The sequence below is a fragment of the Dermacentor albipictus genome, chromosome 8, assembly GCF_038994185.2.
Source record: "Dermacentor albipictus isolate Rhodes 1998 colony chromosome 8, USDA_Dalb.pri_finalv2, whole genome shotgun sequence".
NCBI classification, from domain to species: Eukaryota; Metazoa; Arthropoda; class Arachnida; order Ixodida; family Ixodidae; genus Dermacentor; species Dermacentor albipictus.
The window spans coordinates 57,422,352-57,439,534 of NC_091828.1; the positions used below are offsets into that span (position 1 = coordinate 57,422,352).

At 49.0% G+C, this 17,183-nt stretch overlaps 1 protein-coding gene across 1 annotated transcript in view; it reads left to right on the forward strand.

The window, feature by feature from the left end:
* LOC139048443 (sodium-dependent multivitamin transporter-like) overlaps nucleotides 1-17,183 on the forward strand; it is a 46,893-nt gene that overhangs the window by 14,464 nt on the left and 15,246 nt on the right. The window contains exons 6-7 of the mRNA XM_070522831.1: nucleotides 2,364-2,545; nucleotides 16,009-16,112. Coding sequence (XP_070378932.1) covers nucleotides 2,364-2,545; nucleotides 16,009-16,112 — 286 coding nt within the window. The remainder of the gene's footprint in view (nucleotides 1-2,363; nucleotides 2,546-16,008; nucleotides 16,113-17,183) is intronic.

Here is a 17,183-nt window from a genome sequence, read left to right on the forward strand (position 1 = left end):
GGAGCGGCAGTTTGATGAGACCGGGCTTCGGTTGCGCCTGCAGTGCAGGGCGCAAAACTTCATTGAACTGAAATAGTGACTCTTCCGAAATTCGTTCAAGTGAAACAGTTTTGCACAGAATCTCTATGAAAACTGCCGGGGATTTTTAAACAGTCGTTATCCTGAAATATTCGATAAACCGGCGTTCGTACAACTGAGGGCTTACTGTATGTATATATATATATATATATATATATATATATATATATATACATATATATATATATATACATATTCAGAAGCGGGCGAATTTACTCAAAGATAACCAAGCTGAAATTGTTCTCTCAGTCGAGTAGAGCAGTGGCTATTCACTTTTTGTCGACACCGTTAACTTTAATAAATGAGGTCAATTACCTAATTTTTTAATTACTACTCTGAATTGCGTGTTGTCAATGACGAGCTTCTCGGAAGCCTAACCTAACCTAGCCTAAAGCGGGCATCTGTTCAGCCAAATGCTCATCGCCCGCGTATTCTATCCGTCTCAGAAATGCTGCGGAAAATGAAACGTATCGCGTAACAAACCGCCCGCCCGCATCAAAAAGCAGCGCCCTCAAACAAGCTCCACAGGAGTTAGTGGCAGAGCTGGCGCCTTGTCTGGCGCCCCTCACCCACGCAATCGCGGCGCCTTGGTGTTGACACGTATAGAGTGTTCGTAATTGGTGCTTGGTGCGTCGTCGAAGGAGGGCGCTCCCTAACGGATGTGTAGCGTGTTTTTGAGGTTGCTGCTTTGGGATGCGGGTGCAAGGTTTAGTGAAGGGAGATTTTTCATTTTTCACGAATTTTCTTTCTGAGCCTGAAAAAATAAACGGGCAAAGAGTACCCGGCTGAAAACATGCGATCTTCAGGATTCTTTCAATTTCTGACGGATTCTTCATTGACAGCACGCCATTCGGAGTAGCATTAAAAAAAAATGTGCCATTGCAAATAATTGATAAATTTAACGACATCGACCAAAAATTACTGGCGGCTACTCTATTCGACTCTGAACAATGTGCACTTAGTTATCCTCGCGTAGAATAGCCCATTTTTTGAAACACTCCACTGATGATAGTTGGGACCCCCTGCATAAGATCCAGCATGCCAAAAATTTGATGCTTATAACTCAGTGTTAAGCAATTATGTAGCTATCTCCTTACAGCTGCCTCCCATATCTTTTTTTCTCGGCAACATAGCCAACGGCTGCTATCACAGTACACACACAAATGTGGTAGTTAGTGATGCAGTATATTGGTTGCGAAACGTGACCATGGGGAGCCAAGTGAAGAAAGAGTTCCCCATTCCTGCTTGACGCATAAAAATATTATGCATACCTATTTCCAACCATAATAATTAAAGACGCACGTATCTCCCTTTTGACGCAAGTTTTATCCAAGTTGTGCGGAAATTAACCTGAGCATGATGTGTCAGAAAGTTCAAATAATTGTCGGTAAAAATGTAGCAGTCAGTAAAATAGCGGTATTGGAGTGATGCTCCTCGGAATATTGTACGTTTTTATTGCTGACCGATACTATACACCCCTACCTGGAGTCTAAAAGGTGAATTTTTGACGTCATTGCTATTCAACACAATCTAGATACATAGACCAGTTAATAATAATAATATTTGGGGTTTTACGTGCCAAAACCACTTTCTGATTATGAGGCACGCCGTAGTGGGGGACTCCGGAAATTTTGACCACCTAGGGTTCTTTAACGTGCACCTAAATCTAAGCACACGGGTGTTTTCGCATTTCGCCCCCATCGAAATGCGGCCGCCGTGGCCGGGATTCGATCCCGCGACCTCCTGCTCAGCAGCCCAACACCATAGCCACTGAGCAACCACGGCGGGTATAGACCAGTTAGTAAAATACATAGGCTACATAATGCTGAAATGCACATATATAGCCAATTACAAATCCTGAATATTGTTACGGACAACACTGTTGGGCAGTGCATTCCACATTTTTATTAGATTTGAAAAATTGAATAAGGAAAACGACTCTTATGTGCGAAATAAGATTCAGTGGTTCTACTAACATTTTTTCGCACATTCCTTTTTTCTGCATGTGGAATATACTTCTTTTTATTTTTACGAATGAGCATTTAATTTGTTCCCGATTCCGTTTGTATGAACTGATTTACTGTGCGGCGCAATAAAGTACTGTTTTTCATTTAGATGTTATGCTTACCAACTTGACCTTTTGCATTTCCCTCGGCGCATTCGCCCTGGCAGGTTTCGTTCGCCTTTTTTTAGGGAAGGGAGGTATGAAATTCTCAACACAACAAAGTACTTAGAGGTCTATCAATATACTCGACTCACCAATTATACTGCCTTTTTATTTTTAGGGTGCAGGCGTAGGCACGATTTTAACGGTTATCTTCCCGTTATGGCACATCACAAACTCGATACAGAGAGGCACACCACCACCCAGGATGCCGGTTTCCTTGGATTACTTCCCTGCAAATGTTACATTGCATACTTCAACGTCGAAGACATTCAACATAAGCAGGTCCTTCGAGGCTCCAAGGTAATGGAATAATTATTCGCTTTTGCTTCTCTGCTTCCGAGGCAAAATTTTGGGTGAAGGAGCTTCGTCATATATTAGTTAGCGCTGACAAAGAAAATTATACATCTTGTTCTTCTAAGACAAAGTATTACCTACGTGCTCATTGATAAGTGCGAACTTTTGGAAACAACTGAAAGTTTATGAAACCATTCGTTTAGAAAAAAGCCCATTTTTAAGCAAATTGCAATGCACACAAAAAAATGCATATCCCTACATTTCTATATGACAGGACACGTGTATGGCATACTGCATGCTTTCGAGAACTACTATTTATTTTACCTACCTTTCCGCGCATAGCTACGCAGGCTGTTCCTTTCATTTTGTGTGATTAAAATCAGAGCGCACACATTGTGTCACTGTAAATGCTCTGGAGAAACTTGAGCAATATATTTCAACCGATGAATGAATGAATGAATGAACGAATGAATGAAGCCAACGACAAATTATGAATCAATGAGTCCTTAATACTAATATAACAGTAGTGATACGTAGGACAATATTCATATGGGTGTCTAAAGTGAAAAACACATGTCGGACCTTCTATATCATTACAGCAATATTATTAAACCAAAGAAATATTTGCGTAAGAAAGACCTTAGGAAAGAAGCGCATTCACGAAGCTAAAAGTGTTCGTAACATCAGCAAGCTTGCGCTGTCCGCCACTGCAGAGACAAGCGCTGTAGTCGAAAAAATACGTATATTTAAGGGCAGCACAGAGGTGAAGTTTAGCACTTCCGCCAATAGCAAGCGTAAGTCGATTCACAAAACCTAAACAGCCGTCAGGATGACGACTTCAGAAGATATTTCTACAATAAGGGTGTAGCAGTCGTGCGAACATAACCATGTCTATCTGCGCCATTCGAGCTTACGCAGGTAACCTTTGTAAGGTGCTGTTGCGGAAGATTGGCCAAGGGACAGAACTGATAGCCGAGGATGGCGCGTGCTTACATCTCTGTGACATGCTATGAAATGTCGTCTCAAAGTTCACTGAGCTGTTTAAGTGCGTAATGGTTGAGCGTGCGCTTCTGGCGAGGGCAGTAACATTAACGATGCGTAGTGAACTGCTGCATCATAAGCTGCGTTTCTGTGTGTGCGCAATAGCCGGAATTTTCATACTCGTCATACCACTCTATTGACTTTTACCAAATAGAAGTGTAGTGTCGGTCCTTGGCAACTATCAAGTCTGTTATTGACGTGTTTCGAGCACTTATATCGGCTTTTTTGTCTTGTTTGAGCTTTCTCTTGCTCATAGGGCTGCGGATGATAATTTTTTTCTAACGCTTTGGGGGCTATAATTTTCCATGCGATAGGAAACAATAAAAAATCGCTCTAATGAGCATAACTTGTTGCTGTTGCACAATTAGCTGTCGTCTTTCGTGCCCTAGGCGTCAGCCTTAGTTGAGTTGTGTGTCTTATTTCTTTTTTCGCCTCAGTGCTCCCTTCAGTTGGTAGTCCACTTCTCTACTCTTGTGTCCTGTCTGCACGGCTCACTTCTATTTTGCATAATGGGGCCTTAGTTCAAAGTTTCCGTTCAGCACTAAGTCGAAGCAAACATAGAGTCCGTGCCCACAGTGTTGCTTATTCTGTGGCCTGCGGTGTGAACGAACGTATGCTTGCGACGGATGGCAATCGTGTCTATCATATGAAGCGGGACATCAATACGATCACATATAGAAAACAAGAAACAGCGAATGAAATCACGTGCCACCACTGACACGAAAATCATGTGGATGGCTTCAAAAAGACTGATGCTATGAAATAAAATACACCTCCCGAACGAAGCGAAGGATTCTCCCATGAGTACCCACATGCGCGCACACACGTACACACACGCCCACGCACAGACGTACATATATACTTATATAACAGCATTGATGAGTATCACTGGAGCCGCTTCACGTTTGGTATTCTAAACCCTAGGTTAACACCATACCTGGGCGAAATGACGTCACTCACGTCCTTTAGTGACTTTGTGAGATGTTCTTTCCATAGACTCCTCCGCTTACTCAAGAAACACTTCATAGGGGTTTGTGCATTCAGCGCAAGAATTGTCTTCAAGCCGGCGACAGTCTCACGGTGATCCACGCATGACATGACGTCATGAAAAAGCAGGTCACAGTGGCCTGGTATCGCGATACCAACAATGTGAAGCATGCACGACGCTAAGCACTGTCACAGAAACGCATCGTATCAACAAGATCAGCATTTACAGCGCTAGAATTATCCTGCCTTCTACGCTCTCCCGGCGGCGCGCAGTTCCGTTTAAACGAAGCTGCGGTATTTGTGTGTAATTAGTGGTGTAAGTGCATAGGGTACGGATTGTACAGAAGGACTGAATGAACTTCACATCAAGGCCGTGGTGCTTTGGAGCATGAGGCTGACAACTCAAGAACTATTTCATTTATGTGTAACTTTCATAGTTACGTTCAGCGACAGCGCACGTATCTGCAGCTTTTCAGGCTTTGACTATGCCTCAGGGATAGTTCCGGCTTTACATGTTTAATTACCTGCAAGAAAAGTGGAAACATACTTATCGAGAAAGCGGTACGGCAAAGAGACACAATGTCTCCAATTATAATCATTGCATGCTAAGAAGAAGTATGCAAGCTATTACACAGGTAAGGATTAAAAGCGATGATGAACAGATAATGTTTCAACAACTTTCAGCTTGGCGGTGACATTTTCCTGTTCATCAACACTGGGGACACATAGCAACAATTGATTGAGGACCTTAACGAAGAAAGTGTAAGAGTAGGTTGAAGAATAGTATGCAGCATAACATGCAGAAGAGAACGGTAATGTTTAATGGCTTGTCCATTGAACAATTCGTGATGGGCAGTCACCCTCTAGAGTGTGTAGAGGAGTAAGATTATCTAGGCGAATTACTCTCGAAGAACTCTGATCATGAGACGGAAATTTACGGAAGAATAAAAATAAGTCGGAGTGCACATGGCCGGGATTAACAAATCGTGACCGGGAGCTCACCCCTGTCGTTGAAAAGAAAAGTGTACAATCATACTATGCTTTAGGTACTGTCGTATAGGGTACAAACTTGGAGGTTAACAATGAAGCATGAGAATAAGTTGAGGAGCACTCAAACAAGTGATGGAACGAAAATTTTTAGGCGTAACGCTAAGAGAGAGAAAGAAAGCCGTGTGGATCAGTGAGCAAAGGGGGTAGTGGTTATGTCATATTAAGAGGAAAAATAGGAGGTGGGTAGGCCGCGTGATTCATGGGTAAGATAACTGCTGTCAAGGACAGAGGAAAATGAGGTGGACCAAAGAAATCTGGAAATTTGCAGGCATAACATGGAGTCAGTTTGCTCAAGCCAGGGGTAATTATAGACCGCTGGATGAGGCCTTCGTCCTGCAGTGAACATAAACGTACGCTGATGGCGCTTTACCACATTCGAAAATCGCGCGGAATGTTAGCGAGCTGTTACTCTTCAGCCGCAAATCGCTGCGCACTGCGAGGCCGCGTTCACATGTTTAAGGAAACGCCTCGGGCACCACTTGGATTATCCCCCTGTCCTCCTGGGCATCACACTATATGTGCAGTGGTTGCTCTGAAACTTGAACCAATTTGATCCGGAACCAGCTAGAATGCTGAGCCGCTATGTGCTTCGTGTACGGTCCTGCGCAGTATTCTGATGTGAACTGGACCATGTGTTCATCTGAGGCTGATAAATTATTGGAAATGTTTGCACTGAGCATCTTGGTGATGTTGACTGCTCTATAAGCTGCCACTTGGGGTACCACAGACAGCGTAGTTAGCGGCTCCAGGCCCTGACGTCACCAACCTATAATTTATCGCTGGTCGCCAAAATTGAAGTGTACGCACGTTTGTGCATTTCGCCTGTGGCGGAATGCGGCCGCCACAGGCGAAGGTGGAAGGGGAGTTTTTATCCCCCGAGGACTTCACTAAAGACTCAGGGTGGCAGCTCGTTGCTGCCAGACGTTCTTCAAGGAGCACGAGAAACGAGGCCAATGCCAGTGCGGCCGACGTTCAGCATAACGCCAGTTCCCACGCTCGGCGTAGCGCCGACCGCGCGGGCATTAAAAGCAAGATAATTCGAGGAGCCAGGATGCCTCCGATGCCCAAGGAAGAGGCAAAGATCGTCGTGCGGCCCAGGGGAGGCCTGTGTATCAGCAAGTGTGGACCTACCGCAGTCGCCGACGCCATATGGCAGGCTGCCGGGCTCGATTCGGCGTCGCGAGACACGGACACGATGTGTCCTAACTTTCAACAAAACATAATGGTGATCAGCACACCAAACAGGGACAACGCTGCACGCTACGTCGGCGTCGAGGGCATCTCCGTCGCCGGTCAACGTTTCGAGGTGAGCGCTTACGAGGCCGCCCCCCACTACACGTGCAAGGGCGTCATCCGAGGCGTCTCCATTAGCAACGGGCCCGCGGTGGTCGACAAAAAACTCGTAAACCCGAGAAATCCCACGGCGCTGGGCGCCAAAAGAATCAAGAACACCGGCACCGTGGTGGTCCTGTTCGAGGGGTACCGAGTGCCAAATTTTGTCTCCTACGGCGGCACTATTGTCAGGTGCACTTTATTTCGCAAGCAAATGGACGTGTGTTACAGCTGCGGCAGGCTCGGGCACCGCTCCGACGTCTGCCCTTCGCCGAACGACGCCATCTGCAGAGGATGCGGAGAAGCAAACCCCGACGCCCAGTATAGGTGCGATCCCAAATGCAAGCTGTGCGGTGGCGGCCACCTTACCGCCGCCAAGGAGTGCAAGCGACGATTTCAGACGCCATATCTCGTCAGACGCAGACGGGGGGAACGCTCCCGCGCCCTCAACGCCGAACATTTCCCGCCCATGGAAGGCGCGAATCAAGCCCGGCAAGCATCGCCTGAACGCCAATACGGTCGCAGCCGCTCCCGTTTCAGGGGGAGATCCAGGTCTCGTGGCCGCTCCAGGGGTCACATCAGGAGTCGCTCCGCCTCCAGGGCCAGGTCGATGTCAAGATCCCGAGTCCGATCCAGATCCAGATCCGGTTCCAGGGGCGGCCCGGGTTGCAGAACCCAGCCAGCATCTGGACCTCAGCCCGCCTCCACATATTTGGGGAAGCAGCCGACCCTCCTTTGGGCCGATCTGGCACGTCCCAAGCCCGGTGCCAATGTAGAAGCTGTTCAGGCACCTCGTAACGACCAACACCCAGAGCGAGCTAGGGACGCGGAAGTCACTCGTTTACGCAAAGAGAACGACGATCTCAAGAGCACGATCAAGAGGCTAGTTAACGAAATGGCAGAGATTCGGAAACTCGTTTCGAATGTGTCGGATAACGGCGCGCCAGGCAGGGCCACAGAGACTCCAATCCCAGCCCCAGTAGACGGTACTGCGACGTCCACCAAACGCAGAGCAGTAGTAAAACAAACAGGTGAATCGGGAGCGTTGTCCGCAGAAGTCAGCGAGATTAAGCAAACTCTCATTGGGCTGGCAGATGGCCTCAGGCAGGTCACTGCTAGCGTCAGTTGTCTCACCGATAACGTTCGTCAAATTCAGGTTGCACTCGGAGACCCCGACAGGGGCCTCGGAGCTCTCGCTGATCGCATAGACGCCATTGAGGCGCGAATGGCTTCATCCGCCTCCGTCGTCCAACCGCTCACCGTTCCCGCCATACTAAAGGAAGCTAGACTTCAATATCCAACCAGGGCGGCGACAGGAGGCCCCAGTCTTTGCACAGCCCTAACTGCCCCATTAGGTGGCAGTCCATCCGGTCCGCCATAATGGATAGGTCCAAAGAGAGTTTTCGCATTTGGCAATGGAACTGCAGGGGGTATTCTAACAAAAAAGCCCCTCTGCAGCAGTTCTTCAGGTCTTTCGCTGTCAAACCTCAAGTCATTGCTCTCCAGGAAACATTAGTCTCCGCCGCCTCGCTCCAGGGCTACAGGGCCGTGTCGGGCCTGCCCGGGGGGCGAGGGATTTGCACCTTGATTGATAAAAGGCTGACTCATCTCACCCACGACCTCAAGCTGGCGAGTGGTAGAATTGAATACGTCATGGTTGAGATTCTGCTCAACGTACCACAGCAGAATCAGCGCAGAAACAGCGTGTTCGTCCTCAATATCTACAGCAGCCCCAGGGACTCGCGCCAGCAGTTCAAGACCATCCTCAAGAAAGCGACCGACTTGGCCGGCCCTCGACCCTTAGTCGTCGTCGGTGACTTCAACGCACCGTACGGCATCTGGGGTTACGTCTACGACACTACCAAGGGGCGCAACCTGTGGCAAGACGCCAACGAGATGGACCTCACTCTGGTCACTGACAAGAATTTTCCTACGCGCATCGGCAACTCCGTCACCCGGGACTCGACACCCGACCTCGCGTTCGTCAGGAACGTTGAGGACGTGGGCTGGGAGAACACCGCCATGGAGTTCGGCAGCGACCACTACATTCTCGAGACCAACTTCAAGGTGTCTCGGAGTAGGATCAAGGAATTCACGTTCATCGATTGGGACCGCTTTCGCAAGATTCGCGAAGGACCCGGCAAAGACAGGGCACCCGCCACCCTCGAAGAATGGTGCGAAGGCGTCCGGAACGACGCTTCCGCGGCTACCAAGAAAGTAGGAACCGATCTCGACGTCGAGCGGATGGACAGCAGACTTGCCCACCTGATCGAGGCCAAAAACGCCCTGCTCCGCCGATGGAAGGGCCAAAGGCTCAATCGCAGACTCCGAAAAAAGATCTCAGAGCTCAACAAGGTCATCGATGAACACTGCAAGGCGCTATGCCAGCAGCAGTGGGACGAGCTCTGCGAATCCGTCGACGGACAGATGCGCAACGGCAAATCCTGGGGTATGCTGAAGCACCTTCTCGACGAAAGCGGTTCAAAGTCAAATCAGAGGCATACGTTGGCCCGGGCCCTTCACGAAGCCACCAGGTCTCACACGGTTGATGAGCTCGTCTCAAAACTCGTACAGAAGTACTTGCCCGTCTGTCGCGATGGAGATCCAGTGACCCAACTCCCGGACTACCGAGGCCCTCCACGCCCCGAGCTCGACGAAGACTTCTCCGTTGCCGAGGTCAGACAGGCCATGTTCTCACTCAACCGCAAGTCTGCGCCTGGTCCAGACGGAGTCACCAACAGAATGTTGAGAAACCTCGAGGACACGTCGATCATCTTCCTGACCGACAAAATCAACGAGTGCTGGAATAGCGGCGTTGTTCCTGCAGAATGGAAGATGGCCTGCACGGTGCTCATTCCAAAGCCCGGCAAGGCCCCGAACATCGAGAACCTCAGGCCGATTTCTCTAACCTCGTGCGTCGGCAAGGTCATGGAGCGCGTCGTCCTCAACAGGGTCAACGGGTACCTCGAAGACAACGAGGTTTACACCTACAACATGATCGGCTTCCGCGCCGGACTCTCGACGCAGGATGCAATGAAGCTAATAAAGCATCAGATTGTGGATGGCCGTTCCAGAGACGTCAAGGCTTTGCTCGGTCTGGACCTCGAGAAAGCTTTCGACAACGTGCTCCACAGCTTCATCGTAAAGACCATTTCAGACCTGGGTCTCGGCTACAGGTTCCACAGCTACGTCAGCTCTTTCCTAACGGACAGGAAGGCCAAGCTTCGCATTGGGGACTTCCGCTCCAACGATGTGCCCCTCGGAGGGCGGGGCACTCCTCAGGGCGCCGTCATCTCACCCACCCTGTTCAACATCTGTATGATAGGTCTTTCCGAGAGGTTGGCGCGCGTAGAGGGCGTCAAGCACACCATATACGCCGACGACATCACCTTATGGTGCCCCGGCGGCTGCGAGGGCAGAGTCGAAGAATCCATGCAGGAGGCGATCGATGTGATCGAGGAGTATCTCCGCCCCACCGGACTTCGATGCTCCCCCGCCAAGTCGGAGCTTCCGCTTTACAGAAAAGAGAAGGGAGGCAGACCCAAAGATTGGAAGCCAGTTTCCGAAAGCAGCATCAGTCTTCGTACTTGTGACGGGGGGGTGATACCCAGGGTCGACGTTATTCGGGTCCTCGGCATGTTTGTCGAATTCAACGGCGGGAACGGAACGGCTCTCCGCAAGATCATCGCAAAGACGGACAACGCTTTCCGCCTCGTTCGCAGAATAGCAAACCGGCACCGAGGAATGAAGGAAAACAATCTCCTCAGGCTTATCAATGCCTTCGTGCTATGTCACTTTACGTACACAATTTCTATGCACAACTGGCTCAGAGCGGAGCGAGACAAGCTCAACGCTCTCATCCGCAAAGTGGTCAAGAGGGCTCTCGGGCTACCCATCAGGACCCATACCGAGGATCTCCTCAAGCTGGGGGTGCATAACACTGCCGAGGAGATTGCCGAGGCCCAAGAACGTGCGCAACTCACTCGCCTGAGCAGCACAGCGGCAGGTAAACACATCCTCGAAGAGTTGGGTTACCACCCTGCGGGATTCCCGATGGTCAGTACCCCGATCCCTCGGTGCATTCGAGACAAGTTCGAAGTGGCCCCTGTGCCCCGAAACGTCCATCCCGTCCATAACGAGGGCAGACGCAAGGCCAGAGCAGCAGCCATCCTCAAACAGATAAAGCAACGAGACATTAGAGCAAGCTTCGTCGACGCCGCGGAGTACAGCGATGGGAAGACCTTTGCCATCGTTGTGGTCGACTCCAGCGGCAAGATTTCTAATTGCGCCTCCATTCGCACTTCAGACCCCGGAGTCGCCGAGCAAGCCGCCATCTCCCTCGCCCTGCTAGACGGTCGTGGGTCCGAGATATATAGCGATTCCAAAATCGCAGTTAGGGCTTTTCAGAAGGGTTGCATCGCCAAGCAAGCTGCTCGTCTTCTTAGCAACTCGAATCGATATGCTCTCACGCATCATTCAATCCACTGGTTTCCAGCTCACGTAGGGTCGGTCGAGGGTGCTCCCCAGAACCTGAATGAGTCTGCTCACGAGGCTGCGCGTGACCTCACCGACCGCGCTTCCTCTGCAAGAAGCACCGACTCCCCTCCTCCCTATGGCCACAGGGATGCTCCCGCTACTCACAACGAGATTATTAAATACTTCTACATGTCTGGAAGGGTCTTTCCACCCGCTCACCCCAGGTTGAATAGGGCGCAAGCCGTTTCTCTTCGGCTTCTGCAGACTAGTACGTATCCGTGTCTGTCCGTTCTCCACGAGGCTTACCCGGACGTGTATCGCGACGACGCCTGCCCCTCCTGCGGGCGGACCTCTACTCTAGCGCACATGCTGTGGGAGTGCGGGTCGACATACCCTAAGTTCAGCAAGGAGGAGTGGGACTCGCTTCTGCGTAGCCCCGCTAAGGAAAAGCAAATCCTGGCCGTCCGGCGTGCCCGCGACCGGGCCGGTGGGCTAGACCTGCCGGTCCCGACGTGGGACTAGCCGGGTGCGCGACGAGTTCGCGTCCTCGCCGGACCTGCAATAAATGTTTCTTCACTCACTCACTCACTCACTCACTCACTCACTCACTCACTCACTCACTCACTCACTCACTCACTCACTCACTCACTCTTCACGTGGTGCGAGGCATCATCGTGTTTTCTAACCTGAGAAGAAGCCAAGAAATAGCGATGAGCGCCGATACGATGTGAAAGTGCAATAAGCAACGAAACTTGTAGGTGTGGATGTTTCGCAGGGAGGTTACTCTGTCATAATTTGGGAGTGTTGGTAGCCACGGCTTATCTCTGCATTTGTTTCTTACTGTCTGTTATCCTAGCACTCCGTGCCCTCGACAGTGATCCTATACGAAGGGGACGCACGTTTAGTCGTCGGTTGGCCGTCGATAACATCGTCGAGCAGCACGTTAGAACTTACCGGCTGCCGAGGGAGCGGATGTTGAGTCTATACTACGCACGAAATCAGAACCACACCTGCAACCGTCTCCAGCTCGATCACATAGCATACCTATGAACGCACGGGTGCTGGCCCCCTTGCCTTGAAGCCTTAAGCTTTTTTTTCATTTCCATACTTAGTATCGAAACAAATACATTTAGTCGCTTTGCCTTAAGGTGATGGTGATGATGATGATGATGAATACAGATGGACTTAGCCTGGCCGGCCTGACCGGCAATAGGTCTGGCTGAGCGTCTCTTTCGGCGCCAAATGTCTCACCATGTGACCGTCAGATCTGCCTCTCGCAGAAATGTGAGAAGAATGTGCGACACTTTCACTGCAGTTCTTTTGATGGCGTTGTGGTAAACGGACGAGCGCGAGTGCGCTTGTAGGCTCTGTAGCCGACGCCCGAAAAAGGAAGCTTTCAAGTTGGCTAACCCCTGAATTTAAGTTCGCCCACCCCGAAATTTAAATTGGCCCACTCCCAAATTTAAGTTGGCCCACTCCCGAATTCAGGTTTGCCAACTTCCAAGTTTCAAGCTTGCCCACCTCCCATTTTAAGTAGGCCTACCCTAGCATTTGAAGTGGACCAGCTGACCCCCAGATTTCAAGTTGCCGACCCCCACATTTTCGTTGCACTGCTGGCGCGTTCCTCGTCGTCTTCTTCCACAGCTGGCTCGCTCTACCTTGAAAGCGATTGTCTTAAACGAAGGAGGGATGGACGGACGGTTTTCTTGTTGGGTTACCATAGAAATGATTATGGATTCAAAAGGAAAAGCTGAAAAAAGGGACCGGATCTCTTACAGCAATAGGTAGCGGTACAAGTTACATAGAGAAATTTTGAGGAAGAGAAAAAATACTCAGGACATGTATACATAAATGCTAGAATGAAGAGCGTCTAGAGCGCACTTGACTGACTCAAGCAGGGTAGTTGACTATTTGTCGTCGGGCGATTTTAAGGGCGTGCCAATAAATTTTCGTGACAATCGTCATCATCATTTTCAGACGCCTTTTGCGTAACGCTATCCTCGCTGCCACTTTAAATGCTTCACATTCCGGCGATAGCACCAGCGTTCTTTTCTTTCCTGGGGAGGTGGAGGGGAAATGTGACTGGTGCCATGAAAAAGAGCGACATCTTTAACCGAATGGGCGGTCAGAATTCGCAGTGCTTTAAGTAATCTTGGAGTGACGCAGGCAGCAATGTGTACAACTATACAGAAGGCATGACAGGAGGAGTAGGATAAACGAAAGGGATAGAGCAGGGGTTATCACCAGAAGAGTGTCGGGTTGCCTATCCTCAGGTGGGGGAAGGAAACAGAGGGGAACCGAAAGAGGAAATAGAGAGGGAAGGTAAGTAGCGGTGTATTCGCGCCCGCCCCCAGTCCAGTCGGCACGAGGCCGTTGAAGATGTTACACAGGCCAGTCGCCCTCAAGAAGCAATATATTGTCTCACTGCCTCGTGGGCAGACGAGCGATTTTCAAGTAGCAACGGCATGGACAGTAGCCGATCGCACAGTCGTCGTAATACATTGGAGAACGTGATTGAAAATGAAAAGAGTGGCACAATAAATGAGGCGTTCTCTTCGCTGCCGCAAACACCGTACGGAGAGCGGTATTGTCAAAAAAAGTTGGATATGTTAGTAGGTATCCTGTCATTGACTTAGATTTTAGAGCGCAGCTCTCTGGCGCGCGTTCCTGCGTTTCGCGTTGTCGTCACCGTTGTGCCTCGCCATTGTCCCTCGCCGTAACCAGCTCCGTAGCCGGGGCCAGCGCACACCTCTAGCTGCGCGCGCTCCCCCCGCCATCTCTCGCGCACGGCGCGAGCCTTGCTCTCTTCGGTCCTCCTCCAATGCCAACCGTGTGCGGCGCAATCAGACCGCCGGCTCTGTGCCGGCTGATCTCGATGATGTGCTGCTGCACAAGCCGAAACGCCTAGCCGCCGTCGTTACCAACTACGCCGAACGAGGCATTGGTGCCACAAGTAGAGCATATATCCATCTGTTTCTCGGAACACAAAGCTTCCTTCATGAAAATCAAGAACTGGGAGTGGAGTGTTTTTTGGAGATGGAATATGTGTGAATAATAAAAAGTTGTCTGAAGCTGTATATACATGTCTTGCTCGAATTTTTTGCCTCAATGTATCGAAAAGGCGAAACAGCTGAAATGCTGCGCTCGAATTTCGCATTAGGAAGTAACTTGATCGTCGGCAATTTTTTATACATTTACTTCCAGACTTGATGTACGACATGATCTAAAGATGTGTTATATATATGCGCCTGAAAGCCACTATTATCGCTATGATTCTTCACTTTATTATTGATGGCCGATTTCTGTAGAAATGTAAGCGGCAGAATCAAAGAGCTATATATAAAATTTCACATGCCACAGTAGCACAGTGGATATGGCGGTGCAGAGCTGAGCTCTAGCTCAAGCATTCCAGCCCGGCCTCACCGGCCCCATATCGATGGAGGTGGAATGCAAAAACGCTAGTGTGTGATGTGTTGGGTGCACTTTAAGGGAACCCAGGGTGGTCAGAATGAAAAATTATACCTATATCTGGCTACCGCTGCCGTGTAACAGGAGATACAGCAACATATCTGCAATCACGTACAGGCCTTGCTACCAGTTTCTCACTTCAGAGCCCAAAGTATCAGTTTTGTTAAGCTTATTTTGATATTTAAAGAAGGGAATTGCGCTAAAAAAGACACGGACGAGTTAGGACATGGACGGGCGCGTCCGTGTCTTTTTTAGCGTAATTCCCTTCTTTAAGTATGTACGACCGACTCGCCCAACAACGTGCTCTCCTCTTATTTTGATATCTTCAAACTCTGATTTAAGCGTCAGAACCTGAACGCAACGCCCATAGTTAGCGCTTTTGGTATCCTAGCCTTCAGTAGTGGGTAGTTCAGGCAAATTATTACGTAGTAAATAAGTGTTATACTATTCATTTTTACTCAAACAGCATTTCACCGTTTCTTTTACGCATGTACTCTCCATAGCCAGATGCTAAGATGAAGAACTCATTAAAGTTTTACTCCGTGCCGCCTCATATTATCGTCCTTTGATCATTGAAATATATATTCTCTGCGGAGAAGCCAGCCATGTCGTTGCTGCTAACCATTCCCATTTAATTTAAATAAGTTCCTCGCTCGCAGCTTCTAGACGTGGATTGGTGTTTCCGCTTTGTGAGATTCAGTAGGCGCCTCTACATGATAAATGATTAGTGCCTCGGTGCGACCTAAGGCGTATATACCGTGTCACGTTTCCCTATTGCAGTAGGTGAGATTATTTTCGACTTTTCTACATTTTATTGTTTCAGTGGTGGTATTGCTACAGGCGGGGTTAGCCTGGTTGACCTTGCCCGCAATCACTCCGCCTAAGTGTCCTTTCCCGCTCAAAATTTCTCATCACGTGTTAATCAGTCCTCTCTCTCAAAAAAATGTGAGAAGAACGCAGGACACGTCCTTGCTCGCTATCCACGCTCCTTCCGGGACGACTAAGTGTTCGACAAGTTCATCAGGGAAGCCCCGTCACAGGCGGCCTAGAAGCAACCATTTTTTACGACAGAAGAGCTTTTACTATGAGATGAAATGTTCTTTTTCTTCTTTCAGATCCGAAGAGTCCTTTTACTTGTTCCGGATGTCATACCATTGGAGCAGCTTCTTTGGCGTTTTCGCAACAATTGCCATTGGTGTATTGGTTAGCGCCTTGACAGGTAATGTTTATATTAGTTTGATCTCAACGAGTAAATGTGTTTTGCTTTCATACGTCTAGGAACTTGTTTGTTCGGATCGTTTCACTTTTTGTTTAAGTAAACCGGGAGTTACGCAAGTCTCACGTTATCTCTCTTGTATACACATAGTCACGTTACCTCTCGTGCATAAACATAGTCACTTTATCTCTCTTCTGTACACATCGTCCCTAAAAAAGTCAACCTAAGGAAGAAACCTTTAGAGTGTGCTTATTGCAGCACACTATATGAAAATGATCGCGACGTTTTGCTGACGTCCCTTTCATTCTGAATATGCCGTCGGGAAAGAAATGCCCACCGATATCAGAGTTTTAGCGCGTCCGATGTCCGCGTCAACAAAAGCGGACGGGGTGTTTCATTGGATTAGTGGAGGCACAGACGTGAACTCCGTGGGTGGTGCAGCCCCCTGGTGGCGGAGAGCTCAACTAGACAGATAGCTAATATTCCAGTAGATAAATGTATTCTATTTCATTACTGGTGTAAATTTTCGGCAGTGGCGTAATCGTGTTGCTGCTGAAAATTTACACCAGCAGCGAAGTAGAACCCATTTGGTTACTGCAGTGTTAGCTCTGTTTTTGATTAGGATAATGATGATGGTGATGCATAATTGACATCCCCTTTGAAACGGGGCAGGGACAAATCGCCACCAAGCCTTCTTCAATTACTCAGGTATGTTATCAATGCTTTTCCTTCGAGTATTCTTGAACATATTTCTTTATTTTTCTCTATCAACCATGTACCGCTGCGTATGGCTGTAATGATCCGCTCGTATGAGTCTCTTCGCTGCTTTTTTTCCTCCAATACTCTAAATTCTCTTGCTTACCTCGGCTGCTGACCAGTTTATACTTCCGTCAGCTTCCAATCGAAGTGCTTCTGGTACTTGTGCGTTACGTACTGGTCCTACTGGGTGAATCCCTTCGCATTCCATTAGAATGTGCTGTGTGGGTTTTTGGTGCAGCATACACATGCCTCATCTAATTGCGTATATTTGCTCAGGTTTGTTTTGTCCTTAAGCAACCAGCTCGAGCGTCAGAT